The sequence below is a fragment of the Populus nigra genome, chromosome 17, assembly GCF_951802175.1.
Source record: "Populus nigra chromosome 17, ddPopNigr1.1, whole genome shotgun sequence".
Lineage (NCBI taxonomy): Eukaryota > Viridiplantae > Streptophyta > Magnoliopsida > Malpighiales > Salicaceae > Populus > Populus nigra.
In genome coordinates, this window is record NC_084868.1 from 12,238,022 (window position 1) to 12,262,509 (window position 24,488).

At 35.0% G+C, this 24,488-nt stretch overlaps 5 protein-coding genes and 1 pseudogene across 7 annotated transcripts; 5 read left to right on the top strand and 1 right to left on the bottom strand.

The window, feature by feature from the left end:
- Positions 1 to 545: 545 nt before the first annotated feature.
- LOC133676973 (serine carboxypeptidase-like 45) lies at positions 546 to 2,874 on the bottom strand. The gene is made up of 10 exons (XM_062098799.1): positions 2,643 to 2,874; positions 2,447 to 2,551; positions 2,244 to 2,339; positions 2,037 to 2,129; positions 1,852 to 1,922; positions 1,473 to 1,745; positions 1,183 to 1,307; positions 989 to 1,081; positions 789 to 906; positions 546 to 686 (listed from the first exon to the last, which is right to left on the bottom strand). Exons 1-10 carry the CDS (start codon positions 2,872 to 2,874, stop codon positions 546 to 548), a joined length of 1,347 nt encoding a protein of 448 aa, XP_061954783.1.
- A 1,282-nt stretch (positions 2,875 to 4,156) lies between these two features.
- On the top strand, positions 4,157 to 6,037 carry LOC133676895 (mitotic-spindle organizing protein 1A-like). Of its 3 annotated transcripts, none has more exons than XM_062098683.1 (3): positions 4,157 to 4,340; positions 4,530 to 4,781; positions 5,678 to 6,037. In XM_062098683.1, exon 2 carries the CDS (start codon positions 4,553 to 4,555, stop codon positions 4,775 to 4,777), a length of 225 nt encoding a protein of 74 aa, XP_061954667.1. In that variant the 5' UTR covers positions 4,157 to 4,340; positions 4,530 to 4,552; the 3' UTR covers positions 4,778 to 4,781; positions 5,678 to 6,037. The 3 variants fall into 3 exon arrangements, with proteins under 3 accessions (XP_061954667.1, XP_061954666.1, XP_061954665.1); XM_062098682.1 differs by having other exon boundaries at positions 4,160 to 4,340; positions 4,482 to 4,781; positions 5,675 to 6,037; XM_062098681.1 differs by having other exon boundaries at positions 4,160 to 4,340; positions 4,482 to 4,781.
- A 3,569-nt stretch (positions 6,038 to 9,606) lies between these two features.
- On the top strand, positions 9,607 to 13,236 carry LOC133677560 (IQ domain-containing protein IQM3-like). Its single transcript, XM_062099639.1, has 9 exons — positions 9,607 to 9,872; positions 10,000 to 10,114; positions 10,765 to 10,830; positions 10,985 to 11,073; positions 11,215 to 11,302; positions 11,408 to 11,539; positions 11,652 to 11,744; positions 12,493 to 12,594; positions 12,685 to 13,236. Exons 1-9 carry the CDS (start codon positions 9,694 to 9,696, stop codon positions 13,045 to 13,047), a joined length of 1,227 nt encoding a protein of 408 aa, XP_061955623.1. The 5' UTR covers positions 9,607 to 9,693; the 3' UTR covers positions 13,048 to 13,236.
- Positions 13,237 to 13,359: 123 nt separating this feature from the next.
- LOC133677559 (putative SWI/SNF-related matrix-associated actin-dependent regulator of chromatin subfamily A member 3-like 1) lies at positions 13,360 to 16,617 on the top strand. Its single transcript, XM_062099638.1, has 3 exons — positions 13,360 to 14,968; positions 15,149 to 15,440; positions 15,680 to 16,617. Exons 1-3 carry the CDS (start codon positions 13,442 to 13,444, stop codon positions 16,477 to 16,479), a joined length of 2,619 nt encoding a protein of 872 aa, XP_061955622.1. The 5' UTR covers positions 13,360 to 13,441; the 3' UTR covers positions 16,480 to 16,617.
- Positions 16,618 to 17,365: 748 nt separating this feature from the next.
- LOC133676974 (putative SWI/SNF-related matrix-associated actin-dependent regulator of chromatin subfamily A member 3-like 1) lies at positions 17,366 to 18,618 on the top strand (annotated as a pseudogene).
- Positions 18,619 to 21,261: 2,643 nt separating this feature from the next.
- LOC133676975 (putative SWI/SNF-related matrix-associated actin-dependent regulator of chromatin subfamily A member 3-like 1) lies at positions 21,262 to 24,344 on the top strand. Its single transcript, XM_062098801.1, has 3 exons — positions 21,262 to 22,728; positions 22,830 to 23,124; positions 23,366 to 24,344. Exons 1-3 carry the CDS (start codon positions 21,262 to 21,264, stop codon positions 24,160 to 24,162), a joined length of 2,559 nt encoding a protein of 852 aa, XP_061954785.1. The 3' UTR covers positions 24,163 to 24,344.
- The last annotated feature ends 144 nt before the right edge of the window (positions 24,345 to 24,488 follow it).

The following is a 24,488-nucleotide window of genomic DNA, read 5'->3' on the forward strand; positions in this document are numbered from 1 at the left end:
GATAAGAGAAATCAACCCCATAGGAATAGTATGTTTGCTTCTGCAGAATAAGGAAAGGAGTTCTTTCTTATACCAAAAAACATGTTCGGTTCAAGAGTTTACGGAAAAGCTGCCAGTGGTCAGAGCAAAAATTTTCCAATTATCGAATTTGAACATTGTATTATATGCACAAATTAATTTTAAAAATAATCCTATTTAAAAAGTCATTATAAAGATCGAACCTTATGAGTGCATGCCTGCGTTACATGCACATGAATTTTAAAGTACAGCAAGTTAGAAAAACAAAAGAGATGGCGCCTTGGAGTAAACGACCGTTTCATGCAAGACTTATTGCAATCTTTATAGATTGTTCAATAAACAATTTTATGGTTTACATTTTCCACTCTCAAATCCTAACATTTACAGATGAAATATTGCAAAAAAATTTAAATGTCGTGAATACCGGTCGATAAAATTGTTAATTCTGGTAGTGGTAGTTTTATTTTTATTTTCAGGATGAAGCCTAGCTTCAAATACATGCCCATAAATTTGTTCGGTGAATTTAGCTAGACAAGAGGCTTCCCAGATAGAAATGCTGCAAATAGTGCCAGTGATCTTGCTGGTGATGAAAATGGTGTCATTTGAGAGCCTCCTCTAGTGGTGGTAAATGTCAGGATGTCATCATAGACTTGTGTCCATCCGCCAACCTGAGAACAAAAATTTAAGGACACAAGATCAGGAACCAAAACCATACTTACTTCTTGATGGTATGTAACTTGGTTTATCTAAAGCTGCAGCAACAGGCTAACCTGTTTACCCTCAGACCAAGCTGTATAGGGCACAGTTGCGTTCAATCCCAGCTTTTTTGCCATGCATTCCACCAAAGTCCTACTCCCCGTAAATGGGATAACAGAATCCTGATCTCCACTGTGTTTCAAGTTTGTGTCATTAACATTGGCAGTCTCGTTTGCTAGTTGGTAAAAAGAGATGAAAAGGCCGGTTCATGTACCTGTATACTAGAACCCGGATGCCTGATCTGACTAATGAGCCCACCACATCAATTGTTGGTATCTCTAGGTTTCGAAGATCATAGTGTGTAACTCTAAAATGAAGCAATAAATCAGAACAAGTAAGTGTGATCCTGTATTGGTAATACAAAGTAATGAGAAACTAGAAAGAAGAAGAGTAGGAATTATTAATTACCTACTGCACGAAGTCCATTGTGGAGTTCCAACAAGCTTGGCATGAAGAGTTTCTTGCACATCTTTCCTGTTCAAATATAGAAAAGTTTTATCTCCTACACAAAGATCAATATTCTCTCCAGATTTCTGCATAAGGGGAAGCAAAATCCAATAATAAGTCCAAAGGAGAGCTGTAATGGTTTTAGACGAACTGTTATGTCCTAAAGAGCGTACAGGCTGACTGAGTGCATCCTGTAGTGATTGATCTGATGAGAAAGACTGGAACCTTGGTGATAATGGATGATTATGAACTCCCAATAGCGTTTCTGATTCACCAGACGATAGACAAACATTTCCAGTGACATCATATGTATCAATAACGTCCGGAATTTCTGCATTAAGTTGATCTACCACTTCCAAACAAGAAGCCGAAAGGGAGGCTCCTAGACGCTCTCGCCAGAGTTGTGAAGTGTTACATACTGCACTGAGAAGTTCATAAGTAGGGTTTGATATCAACCCATGAGACCAATAGAAGTCACCTTCCGAGTTAAAATCTGTACCGAACTCCAATAGAGGGTTTCCTAGCTGAAATGCCAAAAATCAGATCTTAAGAGGCCAATGAATATCACTAGAAAATACAACGGTAGAGAAGCTAATATAAGAATTCGGAATTCTATGTTGCACTACTCACAGCTATGCCCTTCAAATTGAATTTTAGTCCTGACTTCACAATGAGGTAAGCAAGTTGTGGTATATAGTGTCCTGTCAAGGAACAGAGTTCAAGATCGCTGGTACATTAGACCAACAGTCTCAAGCTTTATCCTTATCCCTGTCAAAATATTTCGTGATGCGCTGTTTTCATTGAATTAAACACACCTGCGTAGCTCTCTCCTGTGATAAACAAATCCCTATTCTTGTACTCAGGAAATTTCAGGAACCAATTCTGTAGGAATACAAAATTGTCTTGTGCTGAAGAGAAAGCAGCAAAAAAATGTAAATAGCTCATGATTTGAATTAGATAACAAAAGTTTGAATTGACTAAAGCAAGAACAGCTACCAGCTAGAGCAGGAAATGTGTTAAACCTGTGATAGTGTCGTTCACCAAGTTATAGAAAGATTGATTGGCAGAATAAGAGAAACCAACCCCTGCTGGCGATTCCAGGAACAGCATATTTGCTTCTGCAGAAAAGAGGAAAGGTAGCTTTCAGAAATTCTTTCAATCTGTAAAACAGAAGGAAACCTCCTGCTAACTCTAACAGAAAACGTACAATGTCATGTGGAATAACCTTTGTTCCAACTATAATCATTTCTAACAAGACTCTCTCCACCACTTGGTCTGAAAGGGCCATTCTCAGAGAAAGCTCCTGCTCCAACAGAAGAACAACCAGGCCCTACAGACGGAACGGAACAAACAATATAACGGCAGTTAAAAACAATTCTGGTGTAGGAGAAAAACACAAAACAAAAGAAAATTTGAAGCACCCCCATTTAGCCAGAGCACAAGAGGCCTTGAAGCTGGGTCTGATTCTGCTTCGACAAAGTAATAGAAAAGAGCTCTGTCTTGATTTTCATCTACAGTTACATATCCTGCATATTGCTGGAAACTGACTCTTGGTTGCCCTGGCAAACTCAGGAGTTTATCATCTACAGCTCTGCATATTTGCATGAAAGTTGCTGATATCACTACCATAATTATCCATGACTGAGCCCCCATGTTGCTGAGAAAGAGAGCCGCAATGTTTCAAATTATGCCTCAACTCTGTGATTTATATCGAAGTTTTGCAACTTCACTTCTACTTATAGCATGGCAATCATCGAAACCTTATCCAAAACATTTTCAGGGAAAAAGTTAGACTTACACGGTCAAATAATATATGACATCAAAACATTACAAGAATTAACAGCCAGGTGAATTAACTCATGCTTTTCATAAGCTTGCCCAAAGACAAAGTGCCGTCCTTGGAAAACCTCCGAAGAATATGTTCGGGCACCATTAATTGGTTTTTTCTTTGAATTGACCATTAAGCAGGATAAATACTTCAGGACATCAACCGATTAATTGGTTGAGATTTGGAACTAGATAATCCAGGAGATTGTATTTATAAGCAGCTCTATGATCTTGTTTGCTTGACCCAAAATGTCTACTGGGCTACTAGTTTGCTGTAGGCTTATCTAGGCTTTTCAGGAGGGATCGATTCATATTTTATGTGGCAGCATTCAAAATTGAAAGTGGTGTTAACAGTCATTTCCCTAAGCCCTTATGCCATCCTAAGATCCAATGATCTTAGACAAATCAAAGCATGGATCACAAGTCAGGCCGACAGGGCTAACTTTTTTATTCTCATATCAAACCATCCTCCAAAGTCCCGCCGGTAAATGTGATAAATGAATCCTGATCTCCAGTTCTCCACTGTATAATTTTAACTTTATGCTGTTGTCATTCACAGTAACGTTTGCCATTTGGAAGAAGAGATGAAAGCTTGTTCACTTGCCTGTATCTTTGTAGTAGGTATCTCTAGGATCCGTGGATCATGTTGTTCAACTATATGGTGAAGAAAATATAGCATATGATCAAAAATACATATTAAAACTATAATGGGAATTGATTAGTAATATATAACATTATTAAAGCATACAATTAAACAGAGATTTTAAAATTTTCATTTGCTTACATTAAAATTCCCTCCATAACAAGAAGGAAATTATATTTATAAAAAAAAAAGATAAAAACAAAAACAAAAGAAGGAACAAAAATCCTAGAGGGTGGAGGCTTGTTGAAATGTAGTGAAGCTTCTTCTCCAGAAAAAAAATTAAAAATTTTCATTTTCTTGCATTAAAATTTTGATCCAAATGTCGAATGTGCTTACCTTAGAATTTTTTGTTTTTTTTTTTTTTTTTAAAAAAAGTTGTAAATTGGAGAAAATAAGTCAATGACAAATGGCAAAAGGTGTCAACAAAGCCCATTGGGCTACTATGAAATCTTTGAGTAGTTTCATGGGCTTGCCAATAGAAGCAACCGATGACTCCCCCTCTCCCTCCTTCGCAGGGATCCTTCACTCCATTCTCATCTGATTCTCTCTCAAATTCACTTCGATCGAACGCATTTGACTGGAAACGGAAAAGGGTATTCTTAAATTGAAGCAGACGTGAGATTTATCCTCAAAGACTTCATTTTTCCAGGTTCTTATTTTCATGTCTTCTGTAAAGTTTTAATCTTTTTCGCAGTTTAGGAAGATTCGAATTTTTGTTAGGGCTATTGGCGTGATATTTAGTTTATAAATCATGGGTTTAATCTTTTTATTCATTTTATTTTGAATGAAGTGCTGGATATTGGAGTTGAGATCACAAGAAGGAATTTTCCCTCTTCAGATATTGTAAAAATTGTTGCTGTCATGGATCCAGAGGCTGCAAAGACTGCAAGAGACTCTTTGAATTTGGCATTTCACATGTCAAACCTTCTTGATACAGGACTTGATCGACACACCCTTTCGGTTCTTATTGCCCTTTGTGATTTGGGTTTGAACCCAGAAGCACTTGCTGCTGTTGTGAAAGAACTCCGGAGAGAACCTGTTTCATCTTCACTGCCAAATTCTAGTGCTCCGGTAGCTAAACCGTAGTTAGGTAATGGATTTGTAATGATTTCGGTAGAATGCAATGTAAGGTAATATGATGTTTGCTTGTTTGTTGATCGGATTTTTTCTTTTTGTATTGAAATTCAAAATGCAGCGAACCACTTGTAGGTTTTTTGCCCTCCCTGACTTGATGAGTTGTAGAAATTTGGGTACCGTTTGTAGAGGAGTGGAGAGCTCTGTCTCAAACACAATTATGTGCTAAAGATGGAACTTGTTGTCTAAGCGTCCACTGTACTTTAGTGATTTCCTCTTGTTAAAGCCTGTGTGTTCCTGACCAAACATGCGTTTTGATTGAGTTTAAGTTGTTTCGGTTGTTTCATTCATGTTGCCCTGTTAGCAAGAGAAATTTTAATTTGTTTTCCACTGTTGTTGGCTGATTTGCCTCTCCTACTTGGGTTTGTTTATGAAAGTTCTATTCTAAACACCTCCACATGTTGTGCCAGCAGAAACTGTTGTGTGCAATCTGGCTTTCTATTGTTCTACTATAAGTTGTGAAAGATGGTAGGGATCGTACTTAGCTTATTTAAAGAAACCTGCCCTTCTGATCTAGCAAGTTAGTGTTCCACCTTTTGTTTGTTGCAGCCTCTTCAATTACCAATACATTTTGGGAAAATGCATTTCTAATTATATGCAGTTCTAATTATATGCAGTTCTGTTGTCTGTGCTACTGTAGTCTGTCGAATGCTTGTAAGGTTTTGTGAATATTCGAATTTCCTTGCCGAACTAATTTTGCTCATGTTTTGGATTTTATAATGCATTTTATTCTGAACATTGCACCGTGCATTATATATCTATACCTTTTACTCTACTTCTATGCTATGGAGTTCTTGCATCTCCATGACACTAAATGCGTTGACTGACCTCCAGTATGGCTTTACCCAGCAGGACCATTGGGTTAAGGAAATCCAAATCTGACTGAAGCATAGTTGCAGCTTTTCTCTAGGCAGCAAGCGCAGATCAAATTTCGCAAATATTGAAGTTGCTGAAGTGCAATTGTTGATAGTTTACCTTGATGGAAGTTTTAGATTTTCTTCACCTCTGCTTCAGAAGCTTTTCTGTAGCTATGCTTGAGATGTTCCTCTCCATTAGATCTATGACACATGCTGTGTTTGGAACTTCACCACCCCTTTATGCGTGAAATGCATTGAGAACTTTTATGTGCTGAAATTTTTGTGGCCGGTGTCAACGTTGTTATATCTGGATAAACCTGTGATGGAATGAAGCTCCTGGGCATCAAAATCTAATTATTTCGGTTGTATGTGCAACTGTAGAAAGAGGCCTCATGTGTAAGCAATATGGATATCATCATAGTCAAAAACTTGCAACACAAGAAAAACATCCAGCTCAGCACATTCATAATTTTGTTGTTTTTTTTATGTTGTGTTATATTTTTTTAAAAAAATCAATATGAAGTAAAATTGGATTTTAGTTAATAGTGGTTATTTTTTAAAATATTATTTATTTAAAAATATATTAAAATAATATGTTATTATTATTTTAATATTAGTATATCAAAACTATATGAAATATAAAAAAAATTAATTTGAAGCAAAATAATCTAAGTATATATTTGATATTATGATGTAAAGTGTTTTTTAAAAATATTTATTTAAAAATATATTAAAATAATTTTTTTTAATTTTTTTTAATTTTTAATATCAGAATATTAAAATTATAAAAAAATAGTAAAAAATCAACTTGATATTTTTTTTCAAATTAAATATATTTTTAAATGCTTATAAACTTAGTTTCAAACACAATATAAAGCGAGGGTTTTTTAAAGTGTAGTATTGGTTATTTTTTAAAATATTTTTTATTATTATTAATATATTAAAATAATTTAAAAATATAAAAAAATTAATTTTAAATAATAAAAAAATCAAAATTTAAAGCAACGCATATCGTAACGCAAGCGTTCGAAACGGCCCTTGAATTAATGGATCCCACCAGGTTCTGACAAAATGATTTCAACGTCAGAGTGCTTTCACTGTATTTCCTTCCTCATCTCAACCTGATGGTCCCCAAAATCGAAGGGGTCGGGAACAGGAGAGGGCCTCGCACAGTCGAATATTTTCTTTACTTTTTTTTCTGCCACCGACATGATTAAAGCTGTATTTGCCTTGGTAATGTCAATTTCCTTGCAGAAGTACTTTTTCGAGCTAAAAATAAATAGAATTGGGAATATTTGAGGATCTTTTAATTATTTTTATTTTTTTCTCTTTTTAGTTTATAAAGAAGTCCAAAATATCTTCTTCTTTTTTTAATCTTAACATAAGACTTTTATAATAATAATCTACATCTTAAAAATACTTTGAAAGAATGATATTATAAATAATTTAAAATGATTTTTTTTATTATTGAGATAATAATATATTGAATTAAACTGAGTTAACCTTTCAATTCTATAATACGGATCATATAACTATGATAACTCTATATAAATCAAATCAAAATAAATTATGAAATTTAATTTTAAATAAATTTGTTGTTGAATGAACAAATTAGAAAAATTTTAATAATAAAAAAACAGTAAAAAAATCTAAGTTTGCTTGAGTTAACTTACAAAACCTATGACCCAAGTCATATGACCAGAATAATTTTATAAATAATAAATAAATAAAAATAACAAAATCTAATCCATAATTAACCAAATATTAAAGATTTTGAATGATGAAACTGAAAAAAAAAAAATTAAGCTTATACCTGAAAAAATATCGTACAACAGTTTGATCTCACCTTCTAACCCACTTCTTTTTCTTCTTATTGTTATTATTGCTATTATTATTGTTATTATTATTATTCTTGAGTATTTGGTATGATCCTCATCTTATGTTCCTTGTTTTTATTTTATTTTTATCTCTTATAAACTAAATTTTAAAATTTCATTCATTATACTAAGCTATGCCATTTCTTTTTATTTTTCTAGCCTGGTTACTAAACATATATCAATTTAGGATCTGTGTGACTCGGAACCGAACCAAGTTTTACAATAAATAAGAAGAAATTAACATGGTTAAAAATCCAAGTTAATCTATAACTTTATAAAAATTTATTGATTTGTTAAAAAAAATTAAAAAAAATAAATTAACTTCAGTTAATATAAAAAACATGTGATTTGAATGTTACCCTGAATTAATTTTAAATCAGCTTTAATATTTATAAAAAAGGGATTTTGATCCTCTTGCTTCAAATCTCATTATTGATGAGAGGAAAAATTAAATAAATAACCTTATCCAAACCACTCCTCCAATCCAAACAAAACCCAAGAAAGCTGCCCCACATGAATTTAATAGCTTAAAATTAATTTATTATTTACACCAGAAAACATAAAAAAAAACGTTAGGTTTTCTTTTCAGTGGTGGGTGTAGCTAACCCCTAGCAGTGATACGACAGAAAAAAAAGAAGTAATAATAATAATAATAATAATTGTTTTGTTGATGTGTCACATCAGATGATGAGATCCACGTTCCCAACGTGGAGAATATAAATCTTAGTTTGCCTTTCAAAAAGTTTGTCCTCTTGCCTTTTGTAATATACGTAGCATATTTAATTTTATTTGTTTTTTTTGGTAATGATATTTAACTCTTTTTCTTTAGATAATTTCAATTTAATCCCTGTAAAAGATGAAAAGTTTAATCTTTTTACTTAAAAATATTTCTTTCTTCAAAAATTAATCTTTTAGAGATTGAAAATTGGCTATATCCCCCTTAATTTGGTCCTCTTCTCTTAAAAAAAAAAAACTACTTTTTATTTTGATACTTAATAACAAAACTTTTTTTTTTTTGTCCCTATGAAAGTTTGACATATTTCTACTTCCACTAAGTCGATTAATGAAATATAATAATTTTATATATATGAAAAAAAAATTAAGATACGAATTCATGTGTTTTTTAAGTGATTTCAAAGTGATTTTTTCAGTGAAAAATTAAATTAATATTTTTTTAAATAATATTGATATGAGAATTAGATCATTTATCTGTTTATGATGCAGGTTCATTTAATTTTTAAAAAAACATTAAGAAAATATTTAGATATTACTAATGTGTTTTCATGAAAAAAAATTAAATCATATATTAATTAACATAATATATCCCATTTAACTTGGTAAATCTAAAAACAACTAGAAAAAACATAGTATGATTAAAAATATTTCAAGACAATATTTTTTTAAAATATTAAAATATTAAAATAACAACATATTGAATCGATTTAGGTTAACTAGGTTAACATGTAAAATCTACAAATCGTGTTATAAGACCGTAATAATCTTGTAGAAAACGTATCAAAAAATATTTTGAAGTTTAATTGTTAATTAACTCAATGTTAACTGATAAAATTAAAAAAAAAATCAATAACAAAAAAAACTCGAGTTAATCAGGTTAACCCGTTAAAATCATGATCTGAATCAACTATAATAACTCTATATAAAACAAACCAAAATAAATTATAAATCTTCATCCACAATAAAAATAAAATTAAAAAAAAAAAAGAGTCCTCCTCCATTAGTTTCTGTTAATTATGTCTGAACAATCCTAAACCACTGGCTGTTTTATAACAAAATCATAAGAAACAAAAAAGAAGGAAGAAGAAGAAGGGACATGAGGTCCAAAATATTCTGCTGTTCGTCCCCACCTCAAACACCATCAAAGCGTGAAGACATCCAACAACTTACTAGCTGTCAGCGTATGATACTTGCAAGGCTTCAAGCACCAACACAGAAGGACTACCTGGTTCTGAATATATTAAACTTTACATTTATAAACATTTAATATATTTTTAAACAAAAATATTTTAAAAAACATTCACTTGTTAGTATAAGAAGGACTACCTGGTTCTGAATAAAGTACAAAAGCTTTTTAAAATAATAAACATCTCACCACACAAACAAAAACACATCATCCATGGACACTCTGAAATCGCAATGTGCTGATATGTCTGCAAAATGTGAGGGATCCCTAAAGGGGAGGAATCGCAAAATGTTTAATGAGATTGCTGCCGTGGTGAAGGTGCAGCAGATGTACAGGGGTTATCGCACTCGCCGCAGGATGGCAGACTCTGCTGTCGTTGCTCAAGAACTTTGGTTAGTCCATCAAAAACTTAGTTTCTGGTGTTTTTCTGGTATTATATGTGATGTACTAGAATTAGGGCTAAATTTTACTGGACACTAATTAACATTTGTGGTTTGTATTGATTTTAATTAAATTAAGGTGGCAAGCAATATACCATGCTGACTTGAATGAAAATACGGTTTCCTTCTTCAAAAACTCGAAATCAGAGACTGCTGCTTCAAGGTGGAAACGTGTTGGATCTCATGCTTCTAAGGTCTCTCTATAGTCTCTACTCATTGATTATGTGTTATCAAAAATTGTCTTTTGTTTGTTGAGGACAAGGAAATTCTAAAAAGTTTTTATTTTTCGACTAATGATGCAATAAACACCAAGCATAGTGATGAACATCAACAATCTTGAATTTGGCAGTCGTGGACTCAACAATCTTCAATGGTGACCCACGAGATGTAATGAATATTGAATTAGGTATAGTTATTAAACCCGGATTGGATAATAAAACTTACTATCTTGATTGACCTAAGACTTAGAATGGATTGTGTTTAAAAAAAACAAGTGAGGGTTGATCTGTTTAAATTTGGATGACTTAATAGGCAACTTACAATCTAATTAAGCCTCATTTTAACCTTTTTTATTTATAAAATGAACTTATTTTTATTAATATAAATTAAGCTATTAAATTCATGATCCGAGTTATGAATCGGGTTAGATTTAATAACTTTGAAACTATATATGAATATAAAAAAATACCAATAAGCCACAAGGCTGTTAATCAATTAATAAAAAATGAACAAGGTTTTTAGTTGCTATTTTGTTTTACAATATATATAGTTTTATGCTACCAAAAAAGAAAAAAAGAAGATATGCTATGTTTAATTCGTGGAAATTTGGACTAATTTATGGCAGGTGGGCAAGGGCCTAAGCAAAAACGCAGAATCAGAGAAATTGTATTTCGAACATTGGATTGAAGCTGTAATTACATTCTCTTCGCACTGCCAATTTTCCATTTTTTTTCTTAATAATTATTCTATCATTTGGATTATTACTATTAATTTGCAGTAATTTTGTTGAAATCTGATATTGTGATTTATTTTTATCTTTTTTAAATATTTTTACATTAATTTAGATTGATCCAAGGCATCGTTACGGGGCATTCTTGTATATGTATTTTAAGAAATGGTCCGAGACAAACTCCAGTCAGCCTTTTTTTTACTGGTGATGTACCTTTCCTTTCCATCTTCTGATATTGGAATTTTTATTTTTATTTCATCGTTACAGCTTTCTTTCATAAAACATTTTGGATTTCAAGCAATTTATTCATGTATTGCTAAAGGTGTAAGCTTGCTACTCTTTTAGGTTGGATGTAGGAGATGGCAAAGAGGTTGAAGTTGAAGAATGTCCTAGGTCAAAGCTTCAAGAAAACAGCATAAAGTATCTAGGACCTGTATGCAATTTTTTATTATCAGCATAATTATAGCTTGAGTCATAAATTCTTTTTTTTTTTTTGAAGTTCCTAACAGTCTGCCATCTATTTCTTTCTGCGAATCAGAAGGAAAGAGAACAATATGAATGCATCATCATTGAAGGGAAGTTTTTTCACAAACAGTCCAGAAATCTTGTTGATACAAAGGGAAAGTGGATATTTGTTTTGAGCCCCACTAAGAGACTGTATGCTGGACAGGTGAGAGGTCATAAATTGTGCAGAAACAATTGATATAGCTATAGTTTTCTCTTTAACTCTACTGTTTCTTGTATATTCATAAGCATCTTGATGCATTTTTTGCTGCTTGCAGAAAAAGAGGGGCAAGTTCCATCATTCGAGTTTCCTGGCCGGAGGTGCTACTATAGCTGCTGGAACGGTGATCGTAGAGAATGGAAATCTTAAGGTGTGTCAAAGTCAGAAAATCATCTTAACTTACAATAATGCTTTTTGAATTTAAAATCTATGAATTATTGACAACTTAATCATTAAAATTCTGACACCTTATCAATCAATCCACAAAGAATATAGGTTTTAAGAATAGTTTTATAATATATTCTCTAATAAAAAATCCTCTTGGACATATAATGTTGCCCCAATGGAGTATGGGTATTGAATTTTCTACACATTGTATACAGGTCGATTTAAGAAATACAAAAGTTAGTATCATTGTCCCTATTAAATTCTGGCATCCATTTTTTTTTAGCTTTACCGCGCATTGGATTATTGGTGCGGTGAGAGTGGACCCGATCTAATTACATGGGTTGACTCGTGATTCAAGTGATTCGAGATTTAAACTTGACCCATGACCCAGGTTGATTCTTAAATCGGGTTTAAGAAATATGGAATAAAGTTTGATAGCTTGACCATGCAGAAAACCTCTCTAGTTTTCATTGATTTTTGGTAGAGTTGTAGGCACGGTAGAAAAACTTTTATCAGTGAAGCCCTTGAGACATGTTACTATATATATATATATATATATATATATATATATATATATATATATATATATATATATATATTTTAGAGTGATTTTACTATAAAAATTTTTTGAGGAATTTTATTTGAAAGATTTTGTGAAATTATTTTTCTTTTTGGGGAGATTCTGTTGACGAATTCTTGGGATGTTTTCTTTATTTATTTTAACTCTGCAGTTCATTTCTCCAATGAGTGGACATTACCGACCAACACAAGAAAAATTTGAAAGCTTTCTATCATTTTTCAAGGACAATGGAGTGAATCTTGATGAAGTCCAGGTAACTTTACTGTAAGGCTTGGGCTGTTATCCATGGTAGCAAATTATTTTTTCTCGTGTTATGTTTCTGGTATCTCTGTTCGTTTTGCAGGTAAACCAGGCTATTGAATATTCCAGCGCCAGCGATTATGCAGCCAAACTGAGTGGAAGTGGGAGCGGTAAGATGATGGAAGTTGCCAAGATTAACTTAGAGCCTCCTCCTACGATGAGAACTCCCCATGAAGAGAAGGATTCTAAACTACAAGAAGTTGACAAGGAAACCAGAGATGAAAACAAAAGGACATTGTCGGAGGGTCTTGAGGAACCGAAGGCAACTATATTCGATCTTAACAAGTGGTCAACTGGAGCTGGCCCAAGAATTGGTAGTATTGCAGACTACCCAGCTGAAGTGCGAGAACAGGCCCTGGAGTTTGTTAACTTATCTTCAAAAACTCCACCCGCTTCAATGCTGTAGGTGGATTGCTAGCCAAAAAGTCTGAATCTCCTTTTTAATGGCTTTTGCTTTGTGAATGACTAGAGCGGTAAACTGCTGTAACTTGTCTTTGTATTCTGGGAGTTCAAGGCCTCATAGGCTCCTGCATGTGTTTTAATATTATAAATATTAAAAAAAGGAAGCCCAATTTGGTCCTCCCGATTCCAATCAGCCCATCCTATCCTATCCTACCGATAACCGTCACTAACTAACTCGCTTCCGAACCCGCGCTTTTCAAACAAATATAACGGCTCTACCAGCTATTTTCATTCTTCACAGCACAAGCAAAACACCCCCCCCCCCCTCTCTCTCTCATTGCGTTCACTGACTGAAGAAAGAAACAAGAAAAAGCAGAATCTTTCTTTCATTTGCTCTAATGGAAGTGGAAGAAGAAGAAGAAGAATATCGTATTCTGCTTGCTTTTGGTGATAGGCGATATGCTCCAACAGAAGAATATCAACAAATTCGACAAGAACAATTACCACTTGTCATGAATCTTGATGCTTGGAAAGATCCATCTACTTTTCAAGATTGGCTATCTTTTGGTTCACGACCAATCCGGACTGAAACCACCCTTGTTTGTTCTTTTACCACCACTATTGTAGGCCTTAGAGATGCAGAAATCAATGATCATGAATTGCTTCGATTTGTACGTTATCGACAATGCCCTTATGATGAGTATGCTATAAAGGTTTTAAATTCTAGCTCTAGAGAAATGGGGTACCTTTCTACACCAGTTGCTCAGGTTTTATCTCCTTTAGTTGATCTTCGAAAAATTAATCTTGAAGGTGAGGTGGCTTTTTCAAAAGTTAGACATGACATGTCTATTCTTTGTGCAGTTAGAATCCTTGCAAAGGCAGCTGATGTACAGGGTGTTAGAAAAGAGATTTTGCCACTCGACTTGCTTTTACATAATCTACCTCGTGCAAGTTTTGGTTCATATGAGGATTTGGGGCTTAAAGAAAAGAGTAGGATTGAGAAATTGGGGACTTTGGAGCCACCAAAGAATGTGATTAAAGCTAAACTTCTTGATCATCAAAAGGAGGGGCTGTGGTGGTTGGTGAATAAAGAGAAGTCGGATGAGTTGCCCCCTTTTTGGGTGGTGAAAGATGGGCTGTATCTGAATGTTTTGACAAGGCATCAAACGAATAGGAGACCAGAGCCTTTGCATGGTGGGGTTTTTGCTGATGATTATGGATTAGGCAAGACCCTGACCTTGCTTTCTTTGATTGCTTTTGATAAGGTTGGCAATGTTACTGAAGGAACAGGCGAGGAGGACAGGTTAGAGTTTGTTTCTCGTGGTAAGAATTGGGGAAGGGTGAGTGAAAAGGGTACTGGAGAACAAAAAATGCATAGCCTTTTGGATACTAATATAAAAGAAAGTTCTGTGCGCATGGCCGGGGAGTCTTCTAGTGCTTTGGTTGCTAAGAAAACACTAGTCGTGTGCCCTTCTGCTGTGTGTTCGACATGGGAAAACCAACTGCAGGAGCACACTCAAAAAGGTTCACTTAAGCTATACAAGTATTACGGGGATAACAGGACGAAGGATGCAGAGGAGCTTATGAAATATGATATAGTGTTGACCACATATAGTACCTTGGTTGCTGATGGATGTGAGCAAAAACGGTACCCTTTGATGAAGATCGAGTGGTGGCGAGTTATTTTGGATGAGGCTCATGTGATTACGAAGAAAGCAAATGAACAGCAAAGTCGGGAACTTGTTAAATTGACCGCTAGGAGGAGGTGGGCTGTTACAGGAGCACCCATCCAGAATGGATCGTTTGATTTATCTTCTCTGATGACCTTTTTCCGGTTAGATCCACTCTCTACAGAGTACTACTGGCAACAGTTGTTGCAGAAACATCTTGCTAATGGAGATGAGAAAGGGTTCGTCCGGCTGCAGGTAATATCAAGCTGCAGATTATATTAAATTCCGGTATTGTGAAATGTTATGTACACCTAAGGTATTGAAAATCGAATTGACAGATGCAATCTGTAATATTTAGGATTATAGTATGCAGATCTCTTGTCCCACTCGACTGAATGCTTCTGTGTTTTTGTGATTTTCTTTAAAAATTTTCAGGAATTAATGGCAACCATTTCTTTGAGGAGAATAAAAGACAAGGTTTTAGTTGGATTGCCATCTAAAACTATAGAGACAGTTTCCTTCGAATTTTCTGGAGAAGAACGTGAACTGTATAATCAGATGGAAGCAGATTCCAAGAATGTTGTTGCATATTTTATTGCAGCTTATAAACTACGCAGCCGCTATATATCTGTGCTTTTTTCAGTTATTCAACTTCGGCAGTTATGTAATGACTCGGCCTTGTGCTCTATGGATCTCAGATCATTGCTCCCTTCTGACAATATTGGAGGTATTGGAGAGTTCTGCCTGTTTATATTTTTGTTCAATTTGGTTTTTGCAATTTCAATTTGCTTAGAGAACCAGAAACTCTTGCGATGTCATTTGGAAGATAGTTTTTTAGACAGTGCTATCACCGAAGAGTCTTACAAAACTTCTGCAGTTATTTCAAATTGTGGAAGTTCTTGCCACATTTTTTCCCTGACAGTATGATTATAGCGTGCTTACTATTTGATCCTTGTTTCCAAGCAGATGGATCCAAACATCCGGAATTGCTTCGAAAGATGATCGATGGGCTTCAAGATGGTGAAGATATTGTCTGTACGGTTTGCCTTGATCCACCAACTGAGACTACAATCACAATCTGTGAGCATATATTTTGCAAAAAGTGCATTTGCCATCACCTACAACAGAAAGTAACCGAACAAACCTGCCCAAATTGTCGGCGTCCTATTTCTTTCCCTGACCTGTTCTCAGCCCCTCCAGAATCTTCGGATCCCGAAAACCCTAAAAAACTGTCAAGAACAATCCCTTCCAAAGTCTCAGCTCTCATAAAACTCTTGAAGGAATCTAGGGTTGTAAACTCAATCAGTAAATCAGTAGTTTTTTCACTGTTTGATAAGATGTTGGCATTAATGGAAGAGCCTCTGGAAGATGCTGGCTTCAATACATTGCGGTTGGATGCATCAACAGATGAAATAAGGCAAGCTGAAATAATCAAGAAATTTAGTTCAGCAGGAGCAGACACGGTTCTGCTTGCCAGTCTCAAGACTTCAGGAACCGGCATAAACCTCACAGCTGCTTCCAAAGTCTACTTGTTGGAGCCATGGTGGAACTCAGCGGTTGAGGAACAGGCAATAAACCGTGTTCATCAATACGGACAGCAGGAGAATGTAAGAATTGTTAGATTGATTGCTCAAAATAGCATTGAAGAAAGGATATTGGAGATGCAGGAAAGGAAGAAAGTGGCCAATGAAGCTTATGGAAGGCAAGGACGACCAAGTGAACAACAGGAGGCTAGCATATTTGATCTCTGTCGCCTCTTATTCTGATGAGTATACCTTGGTTTTTTTGGAGTGTATAGTTTTTGGACATATAGAAATCCATCTGTACTTTGTTTTAGGTGCCAGTGGTTGTTAGTTTCTTTTCTTTGCTTAATAGTTACAGGTTTGCTAATGATTTCAGACTTTGCTCTCTGCTGCAATTCTTCTTAACCGTTAGTTTGAACTCTATATCAGTTAGCACTAAAAAAGAAGAAGAATAATTCATTTTCAATCCTCTTCGAAAGGAAATGCTACTAAGCTCTCCTTTAATGTGAACCTTTCTATAAAGAGCCCTTTGCTCTCTGCTCACAGGCAATTTCTGAACTTGCTGATTCAGCATGTGCTATAGGCAATGGATTAAAGCCAGGATCTTCTGAAACATTATCTCTTAGATCCATCCTTTAAGCTGGTATCTTCCGAAACACCATGTTTTAGATCAGGATCAAACATGGATAATAAACCAGTGTTAGTAATAAGACATTATCACAAATAATTTTATCAGTTAATTTAAACAGTGGCAAATGAGGATGAAATGATAAAATGTCAACTTCCTTGTTTATGTTTTCAAAATCTTTTTTGTAGACTAAATTGCTAGAATTACAATTTCACTGATCACTAAACAAATAAATTCTATAATACCAATCAATCAATTTTGGTTCATGGAGTATTTTTTTTGTGTGTTAACCCGGGTATCTTCACACTCTTTTTAAAAGATGAGACTAGTCTCATTCGGAGTTTGTAGATGTCCCTTCCAACAAGTGCGTTTCTTGAAGATCGAACTTGTGTTCTCATTCTTGTAAGGATATAGCGGTGCTTTAACCGCTAGATCAACACTTCATTGATTTTGATTCATGGAGTATAATTTTTATAGTATAAATTCTTAGTTTTTGGTCTTATGAGGATTTGGGGCTTGAAAAAAAGTAGGATAGATAAATTGGGGACTTTGGAGCCACCAAAGAATGTGATTAAAGCTGAACTTCTTGATCATCAAAAGAAGGGGCTGTGGTAGTTGGTGAATAAAGAGAAGTCTGATGAGCTGTCCCCTTTGGGTTGCATCTGAATGTTTTGACAATGCATCAAACGGATAGGAGACCAGAGCCTTTTCATGGTGGGATTTTTGCTGATGATCATGGATTGGGTAAGACTCTCACGTTGCTTTCTTTGATTTCTTTTGATAAGGTTGGCACCCTTCCTGAAGCGACAGGTAAAAGGTATAGGGTAATGTCTGTTTCTAGTGAGAAGAAGAGGGGTGGCCTGGTGAGTCGACTGGGAACTGGAGGACATAAAACACTTACCCTTTTGGGTAGCAATACGAAATAAAGTTCTTTGGGCATGGCTGATGAGTCTTCTAGTGCTTTGGTTGCTAAGCAAACATTAATTGTGTGCTCTTCTGTCGTGTGTTCAACATGGGAAAGCCAACTACTGGAACACACTCATAAAGGATCACTCAAGCTATACAAGCATTATGGAAACAGCAGGACGAAGGATGTTGAGGACCTTAAGAAATATGTTATGGTGTTGACCACATATAGAACCTTGACTAATGAGTGCTTTCGACGCATGCGTTGCCCTATGAGGAAGATCGAGTGTTGGCGAATCATTTTGGACGAGGCTCATGTGATTAAGAATGCAAATGCCAAGCAAAGTCGGGCAGTCACTAAATTTACTGCTAGGAGAAGGTGGGCTGTTACAGGAACACATCAAGAATGGATTATTTGATTTATTTTCCCTGATGGCCTTTCTCCAGTTAGATCCACTCTCTATAAAACGGTACTGGCAAGGCCTGTTGCAGAGACCACTTGCTGATGGGGATGAGAACCTACTGCAGGTAATATCATGCTGCTGATTATATTCAATTCCTGCACTCTGAAACTTTGTGTGTCCTCCCTAAGGTATTGACAATGGAATAGACAAATGCATTCTGCAATATTAGGATTACAGTATCCAGGATCTCTTGTAGTATCACTCATCTGGATTCTTTTACGTTTTTATGATTTTCTTTAAAACAATTTCAGGTTTTAATGGCAACCATTTCTCTGCGGCGAATAAAAGACAAGCTTTTAAATGGATTGCCATCTAAAACTGTAGAGACAGTTTCCTTACAACTTTCTGGAAAAGAACGTGAACTGTATGATCGGATGGAATCAAGTTCCAAGGATTTTGTCGATAACCGATAGGCTACGCAGCCGCTATTCATTTGTGCTTTTTTTAGTTTTACGACTTCGCAAGTTATGTGATGATTCGGCCTGTTCTCAGCCCCTCGAGAATCTTCCAATCCTGAAAACACTAAAAAAACATCAAGATCAACTCCTTCTAAGGTCTCAACTCTCGTAGAACTCTTGAAGGAATCTAGTTGTTATGACCTGAATTCTAGATCCATGACCGGTATATAGATAAGGTTTCCCTTCAAGATTCCATACTTATACGAATCCAAATTTACATACTAACTTATCCTTTAAATAAGTCCATTAGAATTCAACGCAGTGCTAATAATAAAATTAACTTTATAATATAATTTATAATATAATTTGATTGTCTTAATACAAGATTTAATACAAATTTATAATTGTGGAGCACTAACTAGACATAAAGAAAAAGTACAAATTTCAACCAAAAGAGCAAGTTTTGAAAGTCCAACAAAAGTGACCCGCTAACAAACTATAAGCCTATAAAGATAAATAATGAGATGGTGAGTTCAACAACTTAGTGAGTAGATAACATTTAATATATATACACAAGGTAATACAACAATGAGAAATATATATATATATATATATATATATATATATATATATATATATATATATATATATATATATATATGACTTTAGATTCTTATAAGAATATTTCTCAAATAGACCTTAACAAGAATATCATATGGTAAAACTCGTTAGAAAATCAAAATGAAATGAGCATGAGGTTTCATACTATAGAATGATCAGTGCACACAGGTTGGTGACTCTCCCGACCAACTAGGGTTCAGGTACAATGTACACAAAGAATAACACTACCTTGTTAGCATGGATATTCTGACTGACATACCATATGTTCATAATCATAATCAAACAAATATATTCATATCTAAAGGCTCAACTCATAATATCAATCAAATGAGGAATTATCAATTCAGAAGCCAATTCAAAATATATATTAGTTTATATCAAGAATTCAGATTCAACAATTGATCATGCGTTATTATAACAAAGATAATAATCAACATATATATTATCAAGCAGCATGATCCAATTCATATTAACAACTGAAAATATTTATAATATTTCTCATACATATAAAAAATTATCCACTCACCTGACTCGAAAGCAAATAGAACTTGAAAGCAGATACCGAAGAAAATCCTATATATTAATGTCTTGCCGGTAGAATATCAGGATTATTTAAATAAAAAGGAAATATATTCAAAAACAACTTGAAAGAATATACAACCTATTTAATACATTTAACTAAGGGTCTATCCTATAACCCTATATGTTTTTGAACAAACTAGTCATTTTTTTCAAAAACCCAAAATTAAATGATTTTTCCGAAATCTAATTCATAATAAAACAAATAATAAGACTTGATAATAATTCACTAAATAACCCTCAATTTTCATCAAACAAATATGCAAAAGCAAATATTACAGCTAGAGATCAATCTGGAATTTATCATATTTTTAAGGTTCAAATAGTAACTTTGTCAAATTGGAGGATCAATCTAAAAATATTATAAATTCATGACTATAGTGGAATTTTTATGTTTGTTGACTTCAAGTAGGGGTGTTCATTTTTTGTTTGGTTCAATTTTTATCAAAAAAAAGTAACCAAACTGAATTAAAAAAAAATGAAACCGGTTCAAACCGACCGGTTTCGGTTCGGTTCGGTTTGGTTTTTTAGAGCAAAAACCGGTTCAAACCGGTTTCGCTCGATTTTTTCCAGTTTGGCTTGGTTTTTTCGGTTTGGCTCGATTTTGTCTCGGTTTGGCTCAGTTTTTTATCCGGGTTTTTTCGGTTCCAGTTCGGTTCGGTTCGGTTTTTTCAATTTCATGCTTAAAAAACCGAAACCGAACCGAACCGGTCAGTTTTTTCAAAATTTTAATCGGTTTTTTTTCACGGTTCTGTTTTTTTGGTTATTTTTTTCCGATTTTCTTGATTTAATTGGTTTTTTGGTTTTTTTGAACACCCCTAACTTCAACCCATCATATTTATTTTAACTTCAATTTTATTCCATGAAGGCTTAATTGTTTTATATGAACAAAATTTTATTTTATTTTTCTAATTCAGACATTAGCCAAGCACTAAATTTTCCTTTGATATTGCAAAATATTCATATATATATATATATATATATAAACAAAAACAAACTATTAAATCAAATTTCAAATAAAAACAATGTAAAAGAATTAATTTTTTTTAAAAAAAATTGAATGACTAGAAAAGAAGAACTGATCATTTGTTTAACCCTCGAATTCCAAAGAAAAACAATGTAAAAGAATGAAACTATATTCGTTTTTTCTTATAAATGTATAATTTTTAGTGCACAAAAAATATAATGAATAATAAAAAAGACAAGGGAGAGCCCAGACCCTGACCCAAAAGGCCCAGCCCGTTACACATCCCAACTGTCTTTAACTAACTCTCTCCCAGCCCGCGCTTTTGCGCTTCTATTCTATCAAATATAACGGCTCTACCTCCTCCCCTCACATTCTCTACACCCAAAACCTCTCTCTCTCTCCCTCTGTTCACGGACTAAAGAAAGAAAAAGAAAAGAGTGAATCTTTCTTTCATTTTCTCTAATGGAAGCAGAATTAAAGGAAGAACAAGAAGACGCACTGGGCCTATACATGAATCTTTATGCTCGTCCAGATTCTTCTTCGTTTGAAGATTGGAAATATTCTTCTTCACAACAAATCCGGTATAAAACCAGCCATGTTTGTTCTTTTATAACCCATATTGTGGGCCTCAGAAACCACCCTGCTATAGTATTCAGTGACCATGAATTGGTTACACTTGTACGTTATCAACAATGCCCTCGTGATAAGTATGCTATAAAAGTTTTCAATACTACTTCTATGGAGGTGGGTTACCTTCATGATCAAGCTTCGGCTGCTTTATCTCCTTTAATTGATGCTCAAATGATTAATCTTGAAGGTGAGGTGACTGATTCAAGAACTGGAGATGTTAAGTACTCTGTTCCTTGTCTCGTTAGAGTCTTTTCAAAGTCAACTGACCTAGAGAATGTTACACAATCGATTTTTGGAAATACTTTGAGCTTCACTGGTGAGCCTCGTACAAATCCCGAGACAAATGAGGGTAAGGGGGATAAAGAAAAGGGTAGGATAGAGAAATTGGGGACTTTAGAGCCACCAAAGGAGGTGATTAAAGCTAAACTTCTTGATCATCAAAAGGTGGGTTTGTGGTGGTTGGTGAATAAAGAGAACTCTGATGAGTTGCCCCCTTTTTGGGAGATGAAAGATGGGTTGTATGTGAATGTTTTAACAAGGAATCGAACGAATAGGAAACCGGAGCCTTTGCATGGCGGGATTTTTGCTGATGATTATGGAACGGGCAAAACTCTAACTTTGCTTTCTTTGATTGCTTTTGATAAGGTTGGCAATGTCCCTGAAGGAACAGGTGAGGAGGATGAGGGAGTGTCTGTTTGTAGTTGTAAGAAGAGAGGAAGGGTGAGTGAAAAGGGTACTGGAGAACCAAATACACATACCCTTTTGGATAGCAATATAAAAGAAAGTTCTGGGGGCATGGCTGATAAGTCTTCTAGTGCTTCGGTGGCTAAGCAAACATTAATTGTGTGCCCGTCTTCTGTGTGTTCAACATGGAAAAACCAACTACTGGAGCACACAGAAAAAGGATCGCTCAAGTTACACAAGTATTATGGGGATAGCAAGATTAAGGATGTTGAGGAGCTTAAGAGATACGATATAGTGTTGACAACGTATGGTGCCTTCGCTAATGAGTCCTTTGAAAGGTGGTGCCCATTGTTGAAGATCGAGTGGTGGCGAGTCATTTTGGATGAGGCTGATGTGATTAAGAATGCAAATGCCATGCAAAGTAAGGCAGTCGCTGGTTTGACCGCTAGGAGGAGGTGGGCTGTTACAGGAGCACCCATCCAGAATGGATCGTTTGATTTATTTGCCTTGATTGCATTTTTGCGATTAGATCCACTCTCTAAAAAAAGCTACTGGCAAAGCCTGTTGGAGAGGCCACTTGCTAAGAAGGATGGGAATGGATTCTCGCGACTGCAGGTAATATCATACTGATAAATATTTGCCTTGATTACTGTTTTTGTTTATTAGTTATGTTGGTTTTAAGTCTCAACTTGTAATGCAACTTCATAGACTTTCAGGATTTAATGGCGGCCATTTCTTTGCGGAGAACGAAAGACAGGGTTTTAGTTGGCCGATTACGATCAAAAACTGTAGAGACAGTTCGCTTTAAAATTTATGGAGACGAACGTGAACTGTATGATCAGATGGAAGCAGAATCCAAGAAAGTTGTCCGCAAACTCATTGCTACTGGTAGACTAAACAGAATCTCTGCATCTATACGCGGTGCAGTCATACGACTTCGCCAGATGTGTAATGATGCAACCCCGTTCTCGTTGTATCTCAAATCATTGCTACCTTCTGACGATATAGGAGGTATTGAAGAGTTCTTCTGATGTTATTGTTAATATTCTCTTCAATATGGTCTTGAATTTTTTATTGCTTAGAGTATATGAAAATTCTTCTGATGTTATTTGGAAGATAAATTTTTGGATAGTGCATTTGTACAGAGAAAACTTCTACAATTATTTCAAGTTATGGAAGTTCTTGCAACATTTCTTTCCTAGCAGTATGGTTATAATGCGCTTACCATCTCAACTTGATTGTAAATTAACAGATGCATCAGAACACCCAGAATTGCTCCGAAAGTTGATCGATGTGCTTCGCGAAGATGAAGATTTTGACTGTGCAATTTGTTATTGTCCACCAACTGATGCTGTGATCACAATATGTAAACATGTATTTTGCAAACGATGCATTGGGACTTGCCTGCAGAGAACCAGAACCAGCTGCCCAATTTGTCGTGGTCGTATTTCGATGTCTGACCTGTTCTCAGCTCCTCCTGAATCTTCCGATCCTGAAGATCCTAGAAAATCTACAGCAATAATTCCTTCCAAAGTCTCAACTCTCATAAAACTCCTGAAGGAATCTAGGGACGTGAGACCAACCAGTAAATCAGTGGTTTTTACAATATTCCAGAAGATGTTGGTAATACTTGAAGGGCCACTGAAAGACGCTGGCTTCAATGTATTGCGGTTGGATGCATTAGCAGATGCTAGAAGGAGAGGTGGAATAATCAAGAAATTTCGATCAGCAGGACAGAACACAGTTCTGCTTGCGAACGTTAAAGTTTCAGGAGCCGGCATAAACCTCACAGCTGCTTCCGAAGTCTACTTGTTGGAGCCGTGGTGGAACTCAGAATTGGAGGAACAGGCAATAGACCGTGTTCACCAATATGGACAGGAGAAGAATGTAATAATTGTTAGATTGATTGTTCAAGATAGCATTGAAGAAAGGATATTGATGATGCAGGAAAGGAAGAAACAGGCAATTGAAGCTTTCGGAATGCGGGGACCCAAGGAACGACGCGAGGTTAGCTTAGAAGACCTCTGTAGCCTCTTATCCTTGGAATAACATTCCCATGTGCATGCCTGCACCCTGCACATGGTGTTCTCAAGGCGGTAGAAGAAGGCCAAATCTCGAATCTCTATAGCTTAGGTTCTCCTTTGTTTGTAGACCTAAAAAAAGTGCATCTTTTCAAGTGTTCTTGGAATTCTTGGAGGTTGATTTCTATACTTGTTTGCATGACAAGAAATAAAACCTTAATGGATCTATCCTTAACAACAAAAGATTACTAGCTTATTCTACTTCTAAGTTTCTTCTATAAGTATGTACAATTGTTATATTCTGCTTTTGGTTATAATACGCGTGTAAGGATTCAAGTTTACATATAAATTAAT